Genomic DNA, 20,231 nt, shown 5'->3' with positions numbered 1-20,231 from the left:
GTTTGGGCCACTCAGTAACCGAACTTTACAGAGGTCTATTTGATCACTAGAAGGGGTGAGGATGTATCCCAGGAACAACATCTGCACTTTGTGGAATTCACACTTTCCTGGTTTAACATAAAGGTTGTTCCAAGGGACCACCTGAGAACCTTCCAGATATGCTGGGCATTCTCCTGGTGAAAGAATGTTGTCCAAATACACAAGAACAAACTGATTCATCTTGTCTCGGAGCACGTCATTGATTGATCAGAGCCTGAAAAACAGCAGTAACATTGGCCAGAACAAATGGCATCATGATGTTCTCATACTGGCCAGTGGAAGTGTCGAATGCTGTCGTCCACTTGTCCCCTTCTCGGATGCAAACTGGATTGTAAACATTGCACAGATCTTTCTTGGCGAATACGCTTGCTCCCTGGAGATGTTCAAGTGCAGAGGCAAGCGCAGGAAGAGGTCAGTGATTCTTCACCATAACGTTGTTGAGGGGCTGATCATCAATGAGGGATATATCCTAAGGCCAGAGCCTCCTTGATGTATTCTTCCATGGCCATCATTTCAGGACAAGAGAGGGAAAAGAGACGGCCACAGAGAAGACCAGAACAAGGTAAGAGATCAATGGCCTAATCATATGGCTGTTGTGGAGGTAAGGAGGTGCCCTCAATAGTTGAATAGTTGGATAATGAGGTTCCCGGCTGTCTCGGAGTCAATAGATGCCTGAATCCTATGGGTCTGGGAACCCTCACAACAGGGAAGTTCAGAGCATTATTCACTTAGGGGAAGATGCTTGCAGGAAGAATCGACCCATCAGAATTTGCCTGTTTGCTGATGGGTATCCACTTCTACTGGGTGCTTGGGACATGATACCCGGATGTGTCCTGGAGAGCCACAGTAGAGGTAGCAACCTGTCCTCCTGCACTGGTTGTGTTCCTCGTGAGACAGGTGCAGCCACCCCAACTGCATGGGCTCCTCCACAAACACTATGTACTGGGTGACAAGAGAGGGGGTGCAGATTGGCGGTAATCGAATGAGTAGGAGGCATGGGGCATTCTCTCTCTGCACAACTCAGCTGCTTGGTTGTCTATTTGAAAGACCAGATTCATGAGGTCATCCAGGCTGTCCTCTTTATCACGCACTGTGATCTCATGCCAGATCCCTTTGACAGCCTGCACTGGAAAGCAGCATTGAGAGATCTCTCATTGGACCCCATCTCAGCGACAATAGTGTGGAATGTTACGGCATCATCCCTCACTGTCCATCTCGCTTGATGAAGGTTCAGGAGTTGGTGGGGAGTCTCTTGAACCTGCACTGGAAGATCAAACACTCCCTTGAAGTCGACTACAAATTGTGGGAAAGACTGGGCTGCAAGGAACCTTGTTCTCATGGGGTGTTAAACAGGCTCAGTGGGTGTCCATTTAAGAGATTGAACATGTAAGCCAGTTTACGTCCATCATCATCATTATCGAACTGACCTGACTGGGCTTGGAAAGTCAGCGCACACTATATAATAAAGTTACTGCACAGCTAAGAGAATCAGGCCATCAGTGGCTGAGGCTGATGGGACTGCTGCAGAGGAGGATGAGGGAGGTCCTGGTGGAGGTGGGACTGCTGCAGAGGAGGATGAGGGAGGTGCTGGTGGAGGTGGGACTGCTGCAGAGGAGGATGAGGGAGGAGCTGGTCCTGGTGGAGATGGGACTGCTGCAGAGGAGGATGAGGGAGGTCCTGGTGGAGGTGGGACTGCTGCAGAGGAGGATGAGGGTGGTGCTGGTCCTGGAGGTGGGACTGCTGCAGAGGAGGATGAAGGGAGGTCCTGGTGGAGGTGGGACTGCTGCAGAGGAGGATGAGGGAGGTGCTGGTCCTGGAGGTGGGACTGCTGCAGAGGAGGATGAGGGAGGTCCTGGTGGAGGTGGGACTGCTGCAGAGGAGGTTGAGAGAGGTGCTGGTCCTGGAGGTGGGACTGCTGCAGAGGAGGATGAGGGAGGTGCTGGTCATGGAGGTGGGACTGCTGCAGAGGAGGATGAGGGAGGTGCTGGTGGAGGTGGGACTGCTGCAGAGCAGGATGAGGGAGGTCCTGGTGGAGGTGGGACTGCTGCAGAGGAGGATGAGGGAGGTCCTGGTGGAGGTGGGACTGCTGCAGAGGAGGATGAGGGAGGTCCTGGTGGAGGTGGGACTGCTGCAGAGGAGGATGAGGGAGGTGCTGGTCCTGGTGGAGGTGGGACTGCTGCAGAGGAGGATGAGGGAGGTCCTGGTGGAGGTGGGACTGCTGCAGAGGAGGATGAGGGAGGAGATGGTCCTGGTGGACATGGGACTGCTGCAGAGGAGGATGAGGGAGGTGCTGGTCCTGGTGGAGGTGGGACTGCTGCAGAGGAGGATGAGGGAGGTCCTGGTGGAGGTGGGACTGCTGCAGAGGAGGATGAGGGAGGTCCTGGTGGAGGTGGGACTGCTGCAGAGGAGGATGAGGGAGATCCTGGTACAGTTGGGACTGCTGCAGAGGAGGATGAGGGAGGTCCTGGTGGAGGTGGGACTGCTGCAGAGGAGGATGAGGGAGGTGCTGGTGGAGGTGGGACTGCTGCAGAGGAGGATGAGGGAGGAGCTGGTCCTGGTGGAGATGGGACTGCTGCAGAGGAGGATGAGGGAGGTCCTGGTGCAGGTGGGACTGCTGCAGAGGAGGATGAGGGAGGTGTTGGTCCTGGTGGAGATGGGACTGCTGCAGAGGAGGATGAGGGAGGTGCTGGTCCTGGTGGAGATGGGACTGCTGCAGAGGAGGATGACGGAGCTCCTGGTGGAGGTGGGACTGCTTCAGAGGAGGATGAGGGAGGTCCTGGTGGAGGTGGGACTGCTGCAGAGGAGGATGAGGGAGGTCCTGGTGGAGGTAGGACTGCTGCAGAGGAGGATGAGCGAGGTGCTGGTCCTGGAGGTGGGACTGCTGCAGAGGAGGATGAGGGAGGTCCTGGTGGAGGTGGGACTGCTGCAGAGGAGGATGAGGGAGGTGCTGGTCCTGGAGGTGGGACTGCTGCAGAGGAGGATGAGGGAGGTGCTGGTCCTGGTGGAGGTGGGACTGCTGCAGAGGAGGATGAGGGAGGTCCTGGTGGAGGTGGGACTGCTGCAGAGGAGGATGAGGGAGGTGCTGGTCCTGGAGGTGGGACTGCTGCAGAGGAGGATGAGGGAGGTCCTGGTGGAGGTGGGACTGCTGCAGAGGAGGATGAGGGAGGTGCTGGTGGAGGTGGGACTGCTGCAGAGGAGGATGAGGGAGGTCCTGGTGGAGGTGGGACTGCTGCAGAGGAGGATGAGGGAGGTCCTGGTGGAGGTGGGACTGCTGCAGAGGAGGATGAGGGAGGTGCTGGTGGAGGTGGGACTGCTGCAGAGGAGGATGAGGGAGGAGCTGGTCCTGGTGGAGATGGGACTGCTGCAGAGGAGGATGAGGGAGGTCCTGGTGGAGGTGGGACTGCTGCAGAGGAGGATGAGGGTGGTGCTGGTCCTGGAGGTGGGACTGCTGCAGAGGAGGATGAAGGGAGGTCCTGGTGGAGGTGGGACTGCTGCAGAGGAGGATGAGGGAGGTGCTGGTCCTGGAGGTGGGACTGCTGCAGAGGAGGATGAGGGAGGTCCTGGTGGAGGTGGGACTGCTGCAGAGGAGGATGAGGGAGGAGCTGGTCCTGGTGGAGGTGGGACTGCTGCAGAGGAGGATGAGGGAGGTGCTGGTCCTGGAGGTGGGACTGCTGCAGAGGAGGATGAGGGAGGTCCTGGTGGAGGTGGGACTGCTGCAGAGGAGGATGAGGGAGGTGCTGGTGGAGGTGGGACTGCTGCAGAGGAGGATGAGGGAGGTCCTGGTGGAGGTGGGACTGCTGCAGAGGAGGATGAGGGAGGTGCTGGTCCTGGAGGTGGGACTGCTGCAGAGGAGGATGAGGGAGGTCCTGGTGGAGGTGGGACTGCTGCAGAGGAGGATGAGGGAGGTGCTGGTGGAGGTGGGACTGCTGCAGAGGAGGATGAGGGAGGAGCTGGTCCTGGTGGAGATGGGACTGCTGCAGAGGAGGATGAGGGAGGTCCTGGTGGAGGTGGGACTGCTGCAGAGGAGGATGAGGGAGGTGTTGGTCCTGGTGGAGATGGGACTGCTGCAGAGGAGGATGAGGGAGGTGCTGGTCCTGGTGGAGATGGGACTGCTGCAGAGGAGGATGAGGGAGGTCCTGGTGGAGGTGGGACTGCTGCAGAGGAGGATGAGGGAGGTCCTGGTGGAGGTGGGACTGCTGCAGAGGAGGATGAGGGAGGTCCTGGTGGAGGTGGGACTGCTGCAGAGGAGGATGAGGGAGGTGCTGGTCCTGGAGGTGGGACTGCTGCAGAGGAGGATGAGGGAGGTCCTGGTGGAGGTGGGACTGCTGCAGAGGAGGATGAGGGAGGTGCTGGTCCTGGAGGTGGGACTGCTGCAGGGGAGGATGAGGGAGGTGCTGGTCCTGGAGGAGGGACTGCTGCAGAGGAGGATGAGGGAGGTGCTGGTGGAGGTGGGACTGCTGCAGAGGAGGATGAGGGAGGTGCTGGTCCTGGAGGTGGGACTGCTGCAGAGGAGGATGAGGGAGGTCCTGGTGGAGGTGGGACTGCTGCAGAGGAGGATGAGGGAGGTGCTGGTGGAGGTGGGACTGCTGCAGAGGAGGATGAGGGAGGTCCTGGTGGAGGTGGGACTGCTGCAGAGGAGGATGAGGGAGGTCCTGGTGGAGGTGGGACTGCTGCAGAGGAGGATGAGGGAGGTGCTGGTGGAGGTGGGACTGCTGCAGAGGAGGATGAGGGAGGAGCTGGTCCTGGTGGAGATGGGACTGCTGCAGAGGAGGATGAGGGAGGTCCTGGTGGAGGTGGGACTGCTGCAGAGGAGGATGAGGGTGGTGCTGGTCCTGGAGGTGGGACTGCTGCAGAGGAGGATGAGGGAGGTCCTGGTGGAGGTGGGACTGCTGCAGATGAGGATGAGGGAGGTGCTGGTCCTGGAGGTGGGACTGCTGCAGAGGAGGATGAGGGAGGTCCTGGTGGAGGTGGGACTGCTGCAGAGGAGGATGAGGGAGGAGCTGGTCCTGGTGGAGGTGGGACTGCTGCAGAGGAGGATGAGGGAGGTGCTGGTCCTGGAGGTGGGACTGCTGCAGAGGAGGATGAGGGAGGTCCTGGTGGAGGTGGGACTGCTGCAGAGGAGGATGAGGGAGGTGCTGGTGGAGGTGGGACTGCTGCAGAGGAGGATGAGGGAGGTCCTGGTGGAGGTGGGACTGCTGCAGAGGAGGATGAGGGAGGTCCTGGTGGAGGTGGGACTGCTGCAGAGGAGGATGAGGGAGGTGCTGGTCCTGGTGGAGGTGGGACTGCTGCAGAGGAGGATGAGGGGGATGCTGGTGGAGGTGGGACTGCTGCAGAGGAGGATGAGGGAGGTCCTGGTGGAGGTGGGACTGCTGCAGAGGAGGATGAGGGAGGTCCTGGTGGAGGTGGGACTGCTGCAGAGGAGGATGAGGGAGGTGCTGGTGGAGATGGGACTGCTGCAGAGGAGGATGAGGGAGGTGCTGGTGGAGATGGGACTGCTGCAGAGGAGGATGAGGGAGGTGCTGGTCCTGGTGGAGGTGGGACTGCTGCAGAGGACGATGAGGGAGATGCTGGTCCTGGTGGAGGTGGGACTGCTGCAGAGGAGGATGAGGGAGGTCCTGGTGGAGGTGGGACTGCTGCAGAGGAGGATGAGGGAGGTCCTGGTGGAGGTGGGACTGCTGCAGAGGAGGATGAGGGAGGTCCTGGTGGAGGTGGGACTGCTGCAGAGGAGGATGAGGGAGGTCCTGGTGGAGGTGGGACTGCTGCAGAGGAGGATGAGGGAGGTCCTGGTGGAGGTGGGACTGCTGCAGAGGAGGATGAGGGAGGAGCTGGTCCTGGTGGAGGTGGGACTGCTGCAGAGGAGGATGAGGGAGGTGCTGGTCCTGGAGGTGGGACTGCTGCAGAGGAGGATGAGGGAGGTCCTGGTGGAGGTGGGACTGCTGCAGAGGAGGATGAGGGAGGTGCTGGTCCTGGAGGTGGGACTGCTGCAGAGGAGGATGAGGGAGGTCCTGGTGGAGGTGGGACTGCTGCAGAGGAGGATGAGGGAGGTGCTGGTCCTGGAGGTGGGACTGCTGCAGAGGAGGATGAGGGAGGTGCTGGTCCTGGTGGAGGTGGGACTGCTGCAGAGGAGGATGAGGGAGGTGCTGGTCCTGGAGGTGGGACTGCTGCAGAGGAGGATGAGGGAGGTGCTGGTGGAGGTGGGACTGCTGCAGAGGAGGATGAGGGAGGTGCTGGTGGAGGTGGGACTGCTGCAGAGGAGGATGAGGGAGGTGCTGGTCCTGGTGGAGGTGGGACTGCTGCAGAGGAGGATGAGGGAGGAACTGGTCCTGGTGGAGGTGGGACTGCTGCAGAGGAGGATGAGGGAGGTCCTGGTGGAGGTGGGACTGCTGCAGAGGAGGATGAGGGAGGTGCTGGTCCTGGTGGAGGTGGGACTGCTGCAGAGGAGGATGAGGGAGGTCCTGGTGGAGGTGGGACTGCTGCAGAGGAGGATGAGGGAGGTGCTGGTCCTGGAGGTGGGACTGCTGCAGAGGAGGATGAGGGAGGTGCTGGTCCTGGAGGTGGGACTGCTGCAGAGGAGGATGAGGGAGGTGCTGGTGGAGGTGGGACTGCTGCAGAGGAGGATGAGGGAGGTGCTGGTCCTGGAGGTGGGACTGCTGCAGAGGAGGATGAGGGAGGTCCTGGTGGAGGTGGGACTGCTGCAGAGGAGGATGAGGGAGGTGCTGGTCCTGGAGGTGGGACTGCTGCAGAGGAGGATGAGGGAGGTCCTGGTGGAGGTGGGACTGCTGCAGAGGAGGATGAGGGAGGTCCTGGTGGAGGTGGGACTGCTGCAGAGGAGGATGAGGGAGGTGCTGGTCCTGGTGGAGGTGGGACTGCTGCAGAGGAGGATGAGGGAGGAGCTGGTCCTGGTGGAGGTGGGACTGCTGCAGAGGAGGATGAGGGAGGTCCTGGTGGAGGTGGGACTGCTGCAGAGGAGGATGAGGGAGGTGCTGGTCCTGGTGGAGGTGGGACTGCTGCAGAGGAGGATGAGGGAGGTCCTGGTGGAGGTGGGACTGCTGCAGAGGAGGATGAGGGAGGTCCTGGTGGAGGTGGGACTGCTGCAGAGGAGGATGAGGGAGGTCCTGGTGGAGGTGGGACTGCTGCAGAGGAGGATGAGGGTGGTGCTGGTCCTGGAGGTGGGACTGCTGCAGAGGAGGATGAGGGAGGTCCTGGTGGAGGTGGGACTGCTGCAGAGGAGGATGAGGGAGGTGCTGGTCCTGGAGGTGGGACTGCTGCAGAGGAGGATGAGGGAGGTGCTGGTCCTGGAGGTGGGACTGCTGCAGAGGAGGATGAGGGAGGTGCTGGTGGAGGTGGGACTGCTGCAGAGGAGGATGAGGGAGGTGCTGGTCCTGGAGGTGGGACTGCTGCAGAGGAGGATGAGGGAGGTCCTGGTGGAGGTGGGACTGCTGCAGAGGAGGATGAGGGAGGTGCTGGTGGAGGTGGGACTGCTGCAGAGGAGGATGAGGGAGGTCCTGGTGGAGGTGGGACTGCTGCAGAGGAGGATGAGGGAGGTCCTGGTGGAGGTGGGACTGCTGCAGAGGAGGATGAGGGAGGTGCTGGTGGAGGTGGGACTGCTGCAGAGGAGGATGAGGGAGGAGTGGTCCTGGTGGAGGTGGGACTGCTGCAGAGGAGGATGAGGGAGGTCCTGGTGGAGGTGGGACTGCTGCAGAGGAGGATGAGGGAGGTCCTGGTGGAGGTGGGACTGCTGCAGAGGAGGATGAGGGAGGTCCTGGTGGAGGTGGGACTGCTGCAGAGGAGGATGAGGGAGGTCCGGTGGAGGTGGGACTGCTGCAGAGGAGGATGAGGGAGGTCCTGGTGGAGGTGGGACTGCTGCAGAGGAGGATGAGGGAGGTCCTGGTGGAGGTGGGACTGCTGCAGAGGAGGATGAGGGAGGTCTGGCTGGAGTGGGACTGCTGCAGAGGAGGATGAGGGAGGTCCTGGTGGAGGTGGGACTGCTGCAGAGGAGGATGAGGGAGGTGCTGGTGGAGGTGGGACTGCTGCAGAGGAGGATGAGGGAGGTGCTGGTCCTGGTGGAGGTGGGACTGCTGCAGAGGAGGATGAGGGAGGTCCTGGTGGAGGTGGGACTGCTGCAGAGGAGGATGAGGGAGGTGCTGGTCCTGGTGGAGGTGGGACTGCTGCAGAGGAGGATGAGGGAGGTGCTGGTCCTGGTGGAGATGGGACTGCTGCAGAGGAGGATGAGGGAGGTGCTGGTCCTGGTGGAGGTGGGACTGCTGCAGAGGAGGATGAGGGAGGTCCTGGTGGAGGTGGGACTGCTGCAGAGGAGGATGAGGGAGGTGCTGGTGGAGGTGGGACTGCTGCAGAGGAGGATGAGGGAGGAGCTGGTCCTGGTGGAGATGGGACTGCTGCAGAGGAGGATGAGGGAGGTCCTGGTGGAGGTGGGACTGCTGCAGAGGAGGATGAGGGAGGTGCTGGTCCTGGTGGAGGTGGGACTGCTGCAGAGGAGGATGAGGGAGGTGCTGGTCCTGGTGGAGGTGGGACTGCTGCAGAGGAGGATGAGGGAGGTCCTGGTGGAGGTGGGACTGCTGCAGAGGAGGATGAGGGAGGTCCTGGTGGAGGTGGGACTGCTGCAGAGGAGGATGAGGGAGGTCCTGGTGGAGGTGGGACTGCTGCAGAGGAGGATGAGGGAGGTGCTGGTCCTGGAGGTGGGACTGCTGCAGAGGAGGATGAGGGAGGTCCTGGTGGAGGTGGGACTGCTGCAGAGGAGGATGAGGGAGGTGCTGGTGGAGGTGGGACTGCTGCAGAGGAGGATGAGGGAGGTGCTGGTCCTGGTGGAGGTGGGACTGCTGCAGAGGAGGATGAGGGAGGTCCTGGTGGAGGTGGGACTGCTGCAGAGGAGGATGAGGGAGGAGCTGGTCCTGGTGGAGATGGGACTGCTGCAGAGGAGGATGAGGGAGGTGCTGGTCCTGGTGGAGATGGGACTGCTGCAGAGGAGGATGAGGGAGGTCCTGGTGGAGGTGGGACTGCTGCAGAGGAGGATGAGGGAGGTCCTGGTGGAGGTGGGACTGCTGCTGAGGAGGATGAGGGAGGTCCTGGTGGAGGTGGGACTGCTGCAGAGGAGGATGAGAGAGGTGCTGGTCCTGGAGGTGGGACTGCTGCAGAGGAGGATGAGGGAGGTCCTGGTGGAGGTGGGACTGCTGCAGAGGAGGATGAGGGAGGTGCTGGTCCTGGAGGTGGGACTGCTGCAGAGGAGGATGAGGGAGGTGCTGGTCCTGGAGGAGGGACTGCTGCAGAGGAGGATGAGGGAGGTGCTGGTGGAGGTGGGACTGCTGCAGAGGAGGATGAGGGAGGTGCTGGTCCTGGAGGTGGGACTGCTGCAGAGGAGGATGAGGGAGGTCCTGGTGGAGGTGGGACTGCTGCAGAGGAGGATGAGGGAGGTGCTGGTGGAGGTGGGACTGCTGCAGAGGAGGATGAGGGAGGTCCTGGTGGAGGTGGGACTGCTGCAGAGGAGGATGAGGGAGGTCCTGGTGGAGGTGGGACTGCTGCAGAGGAGGATGAGGGAGGTGCTGGTGGAGGTGGGACTGCTGCAGAGGAGGATGAGGGAGGAGCTGGTCCTGGTGGAGGTGGGACTGCTGCAGAGGAGGATGAGGGAGGTCCTGGTGGAGGTGGGACTGCTGCAGAGGAGGATGAGGGAGGTGCTGGTCCTGGAGGTGGGACTGCTGCAGAGGAGGATGAGGGAGGTGCTGGTCCTGGAGGTGGGACTGCTGCAGAGGAGGATGAGGGAGGTCCTGGTGGAGGTGGGACTGCTGCAGAGGAGGATGAGGGAGGTGCTGGTCCTGGAGGTGGGACTGCTGCAGAGGAGGATGAGGGAGGTCCTGGTGGAGGTGGGACTGCTGCAGAGGAGGATGAGGGAGGTGCTGGTCCTGGAGGTGGGACTGCTGCAGAGGAGGATGAGGGAGGTGCTGGTCCTGGTGGAGGTGGGACTGCTGCAGAGGAGGATGAGGGAGGTCCTGGTGGAGGTGGGACTGCTGCAGAGGAGGATGAGGGAGGTGCTGGTGGAGGTGGGACTGCTGCAGAGGAGGATGAGGGAGGAGCTGGTCCTGGTGGAGGTGGGACTGCTGCAGAGGAGGATGAGGGAGGTCCTGGTGGAGGTGGGACTGCTGCAGAGGAGGATGAGGGAGGTGCTGGTCCTGGTGGAGGTGGGACTGCTGCAGAGGAGGATGAGGGAGGTGCTGGTCCTGGTGGAGGTGGGACTGCTGCAGAGGAGGATGAGGGAGGTCCTGGTGGAGGTGGGACTGCTGCAGAGGAGGATGAGGGAGGTCCTGGTGGAGGTGGGACTGCTGCAGAGGAGGATGAGGGAGGTCCTGGTGGAGGTGGGACTGCTGCAGAGGAGGATGAGGGAGGTGCTGGTCCTGGAGGTGGGACTGCTGCAGAGGAGGATGAGGGAGGTCCTGGTGGAGGTGGGACTGCTGCAGAGGAGGATGAGGGAGGTGCTGGTCCTGGAGGTGGGACTGCTGCAGAGGAGGATGAGGGAGGTGCTGGTCCTGGTGGAGGTGGGACTGCTGCAGAGGAGGATGAGGGAGGTCCTGGTGGAGGTGGGACTGCTGCAGAGGAGGATGAGGGAGGTGCTGGTCCTGGTGGAGGTGGGACTGCTGCAGAGGAGGATGAGGGAGGTGCTGGTCCTGGTGGAGGTGGGACTGCTGCAGAGGAGGATGAGGGTGGTGCTGGTCCTGGAGGTGGGACTGCTGCAGAGGAGGATGAGGGAGGTCCTGGTGGAGGTGGGACTGCTGCAGAGGAGGATGAGGGAGGTGCTGGTCCTGGAGGTGGGACTGCTGCAGAGGAGGATGAGGGAGGTCCTGGTGGAGGTGGGACTGCTGCAGAGGAGGATGAGGGAGGTGTTGGTCCTGGTGGAGATGGGACTGCTGCAGAGGAGGATGAGGGAGGTGCTGGTCCTGGTGGAGATGGGACTGCTGCAGAGGAGGATGAGGGAGGTCCTGGTGGAGGTGGGACTGCTGCAGAGGAGGATGAGGGAGGTCCTGGTGGAGGTGGGACTGCTGCAGAGGAGGATGAGGGAGGTCCTGGTGGAGGTGGGACTGCTGCAGAGGAGGATGAGGGAGGTGCTGGTCCTGGAGGTGGGACTGCTGCAGAGGAGGATGAGGGAGGTCCTGGTGGAGGTGGGACTGCTGCAGAGGAGGATGAGGGAGGTGCTGGTCCTGGAGGTGGGACTGCTGCAGGGGAGGATGAGGGAGGTGCTGGTCCTGGAGGTGGGACTGCTGCAGAGGAGGATGAGGGAGGTGCTGGTGGAGGTGGGACTGCTGCAGAGGAGGATGAGGGAGGTGCTGGTCCTGGAGGTGGGACTGCTGCAGAGGAGGATGAGGGAGGTCCTGGTGGAGGTGGGACTGCTGCAGAGGAGGATGAGGGAGGTGCTGGTGGAGGTGGGACTGCTGCAGAGGAGGATGAGGGAGGTCCTGGTGGAGGTGGGACTGCTGCAGAGGAGGATGAGGGAGGTCCTGGTGGAGGTGGGACTGCTGCAGAGGAGGATGAGGGAGGTCTGGTGGAGGTGGGACTGCTGCAGAGGAGGATGAGGGAGGGCTGGTCCTGGTGGAGGTGGGACTGCTGCAGAGGAGGATGAGGGAGGTCCTGGTGGAGGTGGGACTGCTGCAGAGGAGGATGAGGGAGGTGCTGGTCCTGGAGGTGGGACTGCTGCAGAGGAGGATGAGGGAGGTGCTGGTCCTGGTGGAGGTGGGACTGCTGCAGAGGAGGATGAGGGAGGTGCTGGTCCTGGTGGAGGTGGGACTGCTGCAGAGGAGGATGAGGGAGGTCCTGGTGGAGGTGGGACTGCTGCAGAGGAGGATGAGGGAGGTCCTGGTGGAGGTGGGACTGCTGCAGAGGAGGATGAGGGAGGTGCTGGTCCTGGAGGTGGGACTGCTGCAGAGGAGGATGAGGGAGGTCCTGGTGGAGGTGGGACTGCTGCAGAGGAGGATGAGGGAGGTGCTGGTCCTGGAGGTGGGACTGCTGCAGAGGAGGATGAGGGAGGTGCTGGTCCTGGTGGAGGTGGGACTGCTGCAGAGGAGGATGAGGGAGGTCCTGGTGGAGGTGGGACTGCTGCAGAGGAGGATGAGGGAGGTGCTGGTCCTGGTGGAGGTGGGACTGCTGCAGAGGAGGATGAGGGAGGTGCTGGTCCTGGTGGAGGTGGGACTGCTGCAGAGGAGGATGAGGGAGGAGCTGGTGGAGGTGGGACTGCTGCAGAGGAGGATGAGGGAGGTCCTGGTGGAGGTGGGACTGCTGCAGAGGAGGATGAGGGAGGTGCTGGTGGAGGTGGGACTGCTGCAGAGGAGGATGAGGGAGGAGCTGGTCCTGGTGGAGGTGGGACTGCTGCAGAGGAGGATGAGGGAGGTCCTGGTGGAGGTGGGACTGCTGCAGAGGAGGATGAGGGAGGTGCTGGTCCTGGTGGAGGTGGGACTGCTGCAGAGGAGGATGAGGGAGGTGCTGGTCCTGGTGGAGGTGGGACTGCTGCAGAGGAGGATGAGGGAGGTCCTGGTGGAGGTGGGACTGCTGCAGAGGAGGATGAGGGAGGTCCTGGTGGAGGTGGGACTGCTGCAGAGGAGGATGAGGGAGGTCCTGGTGGAGGTGGGACTGCTGCAGAGGAGGATGAGGGAGGTGCTGGTCCTGGAGGTGGGACTGCTGCAGAGGAGGATGAGGGAGGTCCTGGTGGAGGTGGGACTGCTGCAGAGGAGGATGAGGGAGGTGCTGGTGGAGGTGGGACTGCTGCAGAGGAGGATGAGGGAGGTGCTGGTCCTGGTGGAGGTGGGACTGCTGCAGAGGAGGATGAGGGAGGTCCTGGTGGAGGTGGGACTGCTGCAGAGGAGGATGAGGGAGGTGCTTGGTCCTGGTGGAGGTGGGACTGCTGCAGAGGAGGATGAGGGAGGTGCTGGTCCTGGTGGAGATGGGACTGCTGCAGAGGAGGATGAGGGAGGTCCTGGTGGAGGTGGGATGCTTCAGAGGAGGATGAGGGAGGTCCTGGTGGAGGTGGGACTGCTGCAGAGGAGGATGAGGGAGGTCCTGGTGGAGGGGACTGCTGCAGAGGAGGATGAGAGGTGCTGGTCTGGAGGTGGGACTGCTGCAGAGGAGGATGAGGGAGGTCCTGGTGGAGGTGGGACTGCTGCAGAGGAGGATGAGGGAGGTGCTGGTCCTGGAGGTGGGACTGCTGCAGGGGAGGATGAGGGAGGTGCTGGTCCTGGAGGAGGGACTGCTGCAGAGGAGGATGAGGGAGGTGCTGGTGGAGGTGGGACTGCTGCAGAGGAGGATGAGGGAGGTGCTGGTCCTGGAGGTGGGACTGCTGCAGAGGAGGATGAGGGAGGTCCTGGTGGAGGTGGGACTGCTGCAGAGGAGGATGAGGGAGGTGCTGGTGGAGGTGGGACTGCTGCAGAGGAGGATGAGGGAGGTCCTGGTGGAGGTGGGACTGCTGCAGAGGAGGATGAGGGAGGTCCTGGTGGAGGTGGGACTGCTGCAGAGGAGGATGAGGGAGGTGCTGGTGGAGGTGGGACTGCTGCAGAGGAGGATAGGGAGGAGCTGGTCCTGGTGGAGTGGGACTGCTGCAGAGGAGGATGAGGGAGGTCCTGGGAGGTGGGACTGCTGCAGAGGAGGATGAGGGAGGTGCTGGTCCTGGTGGAGGTGGGACTGCTGCAGAGGAGGATGAGGGAGATGCTGGTCCTGGTGGAGGTGGGACTGCTGCAGAGGAGGATGAGGGAGGTCCTGGTGGAGGTGGGACTGCTGCAGAGGAGGATGAGGGAGGTCCTGGTGGAGGTGGGACTGCTGCAGAGGAGGATGAGGGAGGGCTGGTGGAGGTGGGACTGCTGCAGAGGAGGATGAGGGAGGTGGTGCTGGTCCTGGAGGTGGGACTGCTGCAGAGGAGGATGAGGGAGGTCCTGGTGGAGGTGGGACTGCTGCAGAGGAGGATGAGGGAGGTGCTGGTGGAGGTGGGACTGCTGCAGAGGAGGATGAGGGAGGTCCTGGTGGAGGGAGGTGGGACTGCTGCAGAGGAGGATGAGGGAGGTGTGGTCCTGGTGGAGGTGGGACTGCTGCAGAGGAGATGAGGGAGGGCTGGTCCTGGTGGAGTGGGACTGCTGCAGAGGAGGATGAGGGAGGTCCTGGTGTAGGTGGGACTGCTGCAGAGGAGGATGAGGGAGGTCCTGGTGGAGGTGGGACTGCTGCAGAGGAGGATGAGGGAGGTCCTGGTGGAGGTGGGACTGCTGCAGAGGAGGATGAGGGAGGTGCTGGTCCTGGAGGTGGGACTGCTGCAGAGGAGGATGAGGGAGGTCCTGGTGGAGGTGGGACTGCTGCAGAGGAGGATGAGGGAGGTGCTGGTCCTGGAGGTGGGACTGCTGCAGGGGAGGATGAGGGAGGTGCTGGTCCTGGAGGAGGGACTACTGCAGAGGAGGATGAGGGAGGTGCTGGTGGAGGTGGGACTGCTGCAGAGGAGGATGAGGGAGGTGCTGGTCCTGGAGGTGGGACTGCTGCAGAGGAGGATGAGGGAGGTCCTGGTGGAGGTGGGACTGCTGCAGAGGAGGATGAGGGAGGTGCTGGTGGAGGTGGGACTGCTGCAGAGGAGGATGAGGGAGGTCCTGGTGGAGGTGGGACTGCTGCAGAGGAGGATGAGGGAGGTCCTGGTGGAGGTGGGACTGCTGCAGAGGAGGATGAGGGAGGTGCTGGTGGAGGTGGGACTGCTGCAGAGGAGGATGAGGGAGGAGCTGGTCCTGGTGGAGATGGGACTGCTGCAGAGGAGGATGAGGGAGGTCCTGGTGGAGGTGGGACTGCTGCAGAGGAGGATGAGGGTGGTGCTGGTCCTGGAGGTGGGACTGCTGCAGAGGAGGATGAAGGGAGGTCCTGGTGGAGGTGGGACTGCTGCAGATGAGGATGAGGGAGGTGCTGGTCCTGGAGGTGGGACTGCTGCAGAGGAGGATGAGGGAGGTCCTGGTGGAGGTGGGACTGCTGCAGAGGAGGATGAGGGAGGAGCTGGTCCTGGTGGAGGTGGGACTGCTGCAGAGGAGGATGAGGGAGGTGCTGGTCCTGGAGGTGGGATTGCTGAAGAGGAGGATGAGGGAGGTCCTGGTGGAGGTGGGACTGCTGCAGTGCAGGATGAGGGAGGTGCTGGTGGAGGTGGGACTGCTGCAGAGGAGGATGAGGGAGGTCCTGGTGGAGGTGGGACTGCTGCAGAGGAGGATGAGGGAGGTCCTGGTGGAGGTGGGACTGCTGCAGAGGAGGATGAGGGAGGTGCTGGTCCTGGTGGAAGTGGGACTGCTGCAGAGGAGGATGAGGGAGGTCCTGGTGGAGGTGGGACTGCTGCAGAGGAGGATGAGGGAGGTGCTGGTGGAGGTGGGACTGCTGCAGAGGAGGATGAGGGAGGTGCTGGTCCTGGTGGAGGTGGGACTGCTGCAGAGGAGGATGAGGGAGGTGCTGGTCCTGGTGGAGGTGGGACTGCTGCAGAGGAGGATGAGGGAGGTCCTGGTGGAGGTGGGACTGCTGCAGAGGAGGATGAGGGAGGTCCTGGTGGAGGTGGGACTGCTGCAGAGGAGGATGAGGGAGGTCCTGGTGGAGGTGGGACTGCTGCAGAGGAGGATGAGGGAGGTCCTGGTGGAGGTGGGACTGCTGCAGAGGAGGATGAGGGAGGTCCTGGTGGAGGTGGGACTGCTGCAGAGGAGGATGAGGGAGGTGCTGGTCCTGGTGGAGGTGGGACTGCTGCAGAGGAGGATGAGGGAGGTGCTGGTCCTGGTGGAGGTGGGACTGCTGCAGAGGAGGATGAGGGAGGTCCTGGTGGAGGTGGGACTGCTGCAGAGGAGGATGAGGGTGGTGCTGGTCCTGGAGGTGGGACTGCTGCAGAGGAGGATGAGGGAGGTCCTGGTGGAGGTGGGACTGCTGCAGAGGAGGATGAGGGAGGTCCTGGTGGAGGTGGGACTGCTGCAGAGGAGGATGAGGGTGGTGCTGGTCCTGGAGGTGGGACTGCTGCAGAGGAGGATGAGGGAGGTCCTGGTGGAGGTGGGACTGCTGCAGAGGAGGATGAGGGAGGTGCTGGTCCTGGAGGTGGGACTGCTGCAGAGGAGGATGAAGGGAGGTCCTGGTGGAGGTGGGACTGCTGCAGAGGAGGATGAGGGAGGTGCTGGTCCTGGAGGTGGGACTGCTGCAGAGGAGGATGAGGGAGGTGCTGGTGGAGGTGGGACTGCTGCGGAGCAGGATGAGGGAGGTCCTGGTGGAGGTGGGACTGCTGCAGAGGAGGATGAGGGAGGTGCTGGTCCTGGTGGAGGTGGGACTGCTGCAGAGGAGGATGAGGGAGGAACTGGTCCTGGTGGAGATGGGACTGCTGCAGAGGAGGATGAGGGAGGTCCTGGTGGAGGTGGGACTGCTGCAGAGGAGGATGAGGGTGGTGCTGGTCCTGGAGGTGGGACTGCTGCAGAGGAGGATGAAGGGAGGTCCTGGTGGAGGTGGGACTGCTGCAGAGGAGGATGAGGGAGGTGCTGGTCCTGGAGGTGGGACTGCTGCAGAGGAGGATGAGGGAGGTCCTGGTGGAGGTGGGACTGCTGCAGAGGAGGATGAGGGAGGTCCTGGTGGAGGTTTGACTGCTGCAGAGGAGGATGAGGGAGGTGCTGGTCCTGGAGGTGGGACTGCTGCAGAGGAGGATGAGTGAGGTGCTGGTCCTGGAGGTGGGACTGCTGCAGAGGAGGATGAGGGAGGAGCTGGTCCTGGTGGAGATGGGACTGCTGCAGAGGAGGATGAGGGAGGTGCTGGTCCTGGTGGAGGTGGGACTGCTGCAGAGGAGGATGAGGGAGGTCCTGGTGGAGGTGGGACTGCTGCAGAGGAGGATGAGGGAGGTGCTGGTGGAGGTGGGACTGCTGCAGAGGAGGATGAGGGAGGTCCTGGTGGAGGTGGGACTGCTGCAGAGGAGGATGAGGGAGGTCCTGGTGGAGGTGGGACTGCTGCAGAGGAGGATGAGGGAGGTGCTGGTCCTGGTGGAAGTGGGACTGCTGCAGAGGAGGATGAGGGAGGTCCTGGTGGAGGTGGGACTGCTGCAGAGGAGGATGAGGGAGGTGCTGGTCCTGGTGGAGGTGGGACTGCTGCAGAGGAGGATGAGGGAGGTGCTGGTCCTGGAGGTGGGACTGCTGCAGAGGAGGATGAGGGAGGTCCTGGTGGAGGTGGGACTGCTGCAGAGGAGGATGAGGGAGGTGCTGGTCCTGGAGGTGGGACTGCTGCAGAGGAGGATGAGGGAGGTCCTGGTGGAGGTGGGACTGCTGCAGAGGAGGATGAGGGAGTCCTGGAGGTGGGACTGCTGCAGAGGAGGATGAGGGAGGTCCTGGTGGAGGTGGGACTGCTGCAGAGGAGGATGAGGGAGGTCCTGGTGGAGGTGGGACTGCTGCAGAGGAGGATGAGGGAGGAGCTGGTCCTGGTGGAGATGGGACTGCTGCAGAGGAGGATGAGGGAGGTGCTGGTCCTGGTGGAGGTGGGACTGCTGCAGAGGAGGATGAGGGAGGTCCTGGTGGAGGTGGGACTGCTGCAGAGGAGGATGAGGGAGGTCCTGGTGGAGGTGGGACTGCTGCAGAGGAGGATGAGGGAGGTCCTGGTGGAGGTGGGACTGCTGCAGAGGAGGATGAGGGAGGTGCTGGTCCTGGTGGAGGTGGGACTGCTGCAGAGGAGGATGAGGGAGGTCCTGGTGGAGGTGGGACTGCTGCAGAGGAGGATGAGGGAGGTGCTGGTCCTGGTGGAGGTGGGACTGCTGCAGAGGAGGATGAGGGAGGTGCTGGTCCTGGTGGAGGTGGGACTGCTGCAGAGGAGGATGAGGGAGGTCCTGGTGGAGGTGGGACTGCTGCAGAGGAGGATGAGGGATGTGCTGGTCCTGGAGGTGGGACTGCTGCAGAGGAGGATGAGGGAGGTCCTGGTGGAGGTGGGACTGCTGCAGAGGAGGATGAGGGAGGTGCTGGTCCTGGTGGAGGTGGGACTGCTGCAGAGGAGGATGAGGGAGGTGCTGGTCCTGGAGGTGGGACTGCTGCAGAGGAGGATGAGGGAGGTCCTGGTGGAGGTGGGACTGCTGCAGAGGAGGATGAGGGAGGTGCTGGTCCTGGTGGAGGTGGGACTGCTGCAGAGGAGGATGAGGGAGGAACTGGTCCTGGTGGAGATGGGACTGCTGCAGAGGAGGATGAGGGAGGTCCTGGTGGAGGTGGGACTGCTGCAGAGGAGGATGAGGGTGGTGCTGGTCCTGGAGGTGGGACTGCTGCAGAGGAGGATGAGGGAGGTCCTGGTGGAGGTGGGACTGCTGCAGAGGAGGATGAGGGAGGTGCTGGTCCTGGAGGTGGGACTGCTGCAGAGGAGGATGAGGGAGGTCCTGGTGGAGGTGGGACTGCTGCAGAGGAGGATGAGGGAGGTGCTGGTGGAGGTGGGACTGCTGCAGAGGAGGATGAGGGAGGAGCTGGTCCTGGTGGAGATGGGACTGCTGCAGAGGAGGATGAGGGAGGTCCTGGTGGAGGTGGGACTGCTGCAGAGGAGGATGAGGGAGGTGCTGGTCCTGGAGGTGGGACTGCTGCAGAGGAGGATGAGGGAGGTGCTGGTCCTGGTGGAGGTGGGACTGCTGCAGAGGAGGATGAGGGAGGTGCTGGTCCTGGTGGAGGTGGGACTGCTGCAGAGGAGGATGAGGGAGGTCCTGGTGGAGGTGGGACTGCTGCAGAGGAGGATGAGGGAGGTCCTGGTGGAGGTGGGACTGCTGCAGAGGAGGATGAGGGAGGTCCTGGTGGAGGTGGGACTGCTGCAGAGGAGGATGAGGGAGGTGCTGGTCCTGGAGGTGGGACTGCTGCAGAGGAGGATGAGGGAGGTGCTGGTGGAGGTGGGACTGCTGCAGAGGAGGATGAGGGAGGTGCTGGTCCTGGAGGTGGGACTGCTGCAGAGGAGGATGAGGGAGGTCCTGGTGGAGGTGGGACTGCTGCAGAGGAGGATGAGGGAGGTCCTGGTGGAGGTGGGACTGCTGCAGAGGAGGATGAGGGAGGTCCTGGTGGAGGTGGGACTGCTGCAGAGGAGGATGAGGGAGGTGCTGGTCCTGGAGGTGGGACTGCTGCAGAGGAGGATGAGGGAGGTGCTGGTGGAGGTGGGACTGCTGCAGAGGAGGATGAGGGAGGAGCTGGTCCTGGTGGAGATGGGACTGCTGCAGAGGAGGATGAGGGAGGTGCTGGTCCTGGTGGAGGTGGGACTGCTGCAGAGGAGGATGAGGGAGGTCCTGGTGGAGGTGGGACTGCTGCAGAGGAGGATGAGGGAGGTCCTGGTGGAGGTGGGACTGCTGCAGAGGAGGATGAGGGAGGTGCTGGTCCTGGAGGTGGGACTGCTGCAGAGGAGGATGAGGGAGGTCCTGGTGGAGGTGGGACTGCTGCAGAGGAGGATGAGGGAGGTGCTGGTGGAGGTGGGACTGCTGCAGAGGAGGATGAGGGAGGTGCTGGTCCTGGTGGAGGTGGGACTGCTGCAGAGGAGGATGAGGGAGGTCCTGGTGGAGGTGGGACTGCTGCAGAGGAGGATGAGGGAGGTGCTGGTCCTGGTGGAGGTGGGACTGCTGCAGAGGAGGATGAGGGAGGTGCTGGTCCTGGTGGAGGTGGGACTGCTGCAGAGGAGGATGAGGGAGGTCCTGGTGGAGGTGGGACTGCTGCAGAGGAGGATGAGGGAGGTCCTGGTGGAGGTGGGACTGCTGCAGAGGAGGATGAGGGAGGTCCTGGTGGAGGTGGGACTGCTGCAGAGGAGGATGAGGGAGGTGCTGGTCCTGGAGGTGGGACTGCTGCAGAGGAGGATGAGGGAGGTCCTGGTGGAGGTGGGACTGCTGCAGAGGAGGATGAGGGAGGTGCTGGTCCTGGAGGTGGGACTGCTGCAGAGGAGGATGAGGGAGGTGCTGGTCCTGGTGGAGGTGGGACTGCTGCAGAGGAGGATGAGGGAGGAGCTGGTCCTGGTGGAGGTGGGACTGCTGCAGAGGAGGATGAGGGAGGTGCTGGTCCTGGAGGTGGGACTGCTGCAGAGGAGGATGAGGGAGGTCCTGGTGGAGGTGGGACTGCTGCATGAGGAGGTCTGGTGGAGGTGGGACTGCTGCAGAGGAGGATGAGGGAGGTCTGGTGGAGGTGGGACTGCTGCAGAGGAGGATGAGGGAGGTCCTGGTGGAGGTGGGACTGCTGCAGAGGAGGATGAGG

The 20,231-nt window shown here is 62.9% G+C and overlaps 1 protein-coding gene across 1 annotated transcript in view; it reads right to left on the bottom strand.

The window, feature by feature from the left end:
- Positions 1-235: 235 nt before the first annotated feature.
- LOC134345980 (nascent polypeptide-associated complex subunit alpha, muscle-specific form-like) overlaps positions 236-20,231 on the bottom strand; it is a 138,692-nt gene continuing 118,696 nt past the window's right edge. The window contains exons 2-6 of the mRNA XM_063047322.1: positions 18,867-20,130; positions 14,984-15,727; positions 10,063-11,355; positions 3,928-5,160; positions 236-412 (exon numbers count right to left, since the gene is read on the bottom strand). Coding sequence (XP_062903392.1) covers positions 236-412; positions 3,928-5,160; positions 10,063-11,355; positions 14,984-15,727; positions 18,867-20,130 — 4,711 coding nt within the window. The remainder of the gene's footprint in view (positions 413-3,927; positions 5,161-10,062; positions 11,356-14,983; positions 15,728-18,866; positions 20,131-20,231) is intronic.

This window comes from Mobula hypostoma, chromosome 4 (assembly GCF_963921235.1).
Source record: "Mobula hypostoma chromosome 4, sMobHyp1.1, whole genome shotgun sequence".
NCBI lineage: Eukaryota > Metazoa > Chordata > Chondrichthyes > Myliobatiformes > Myliobatidae > Mobula > Mobula hypostoma.
Note: the sequence above shows the minus strand (reverse complement) of the source record. Positions and strands in the feature narration are given on the sequence as shown.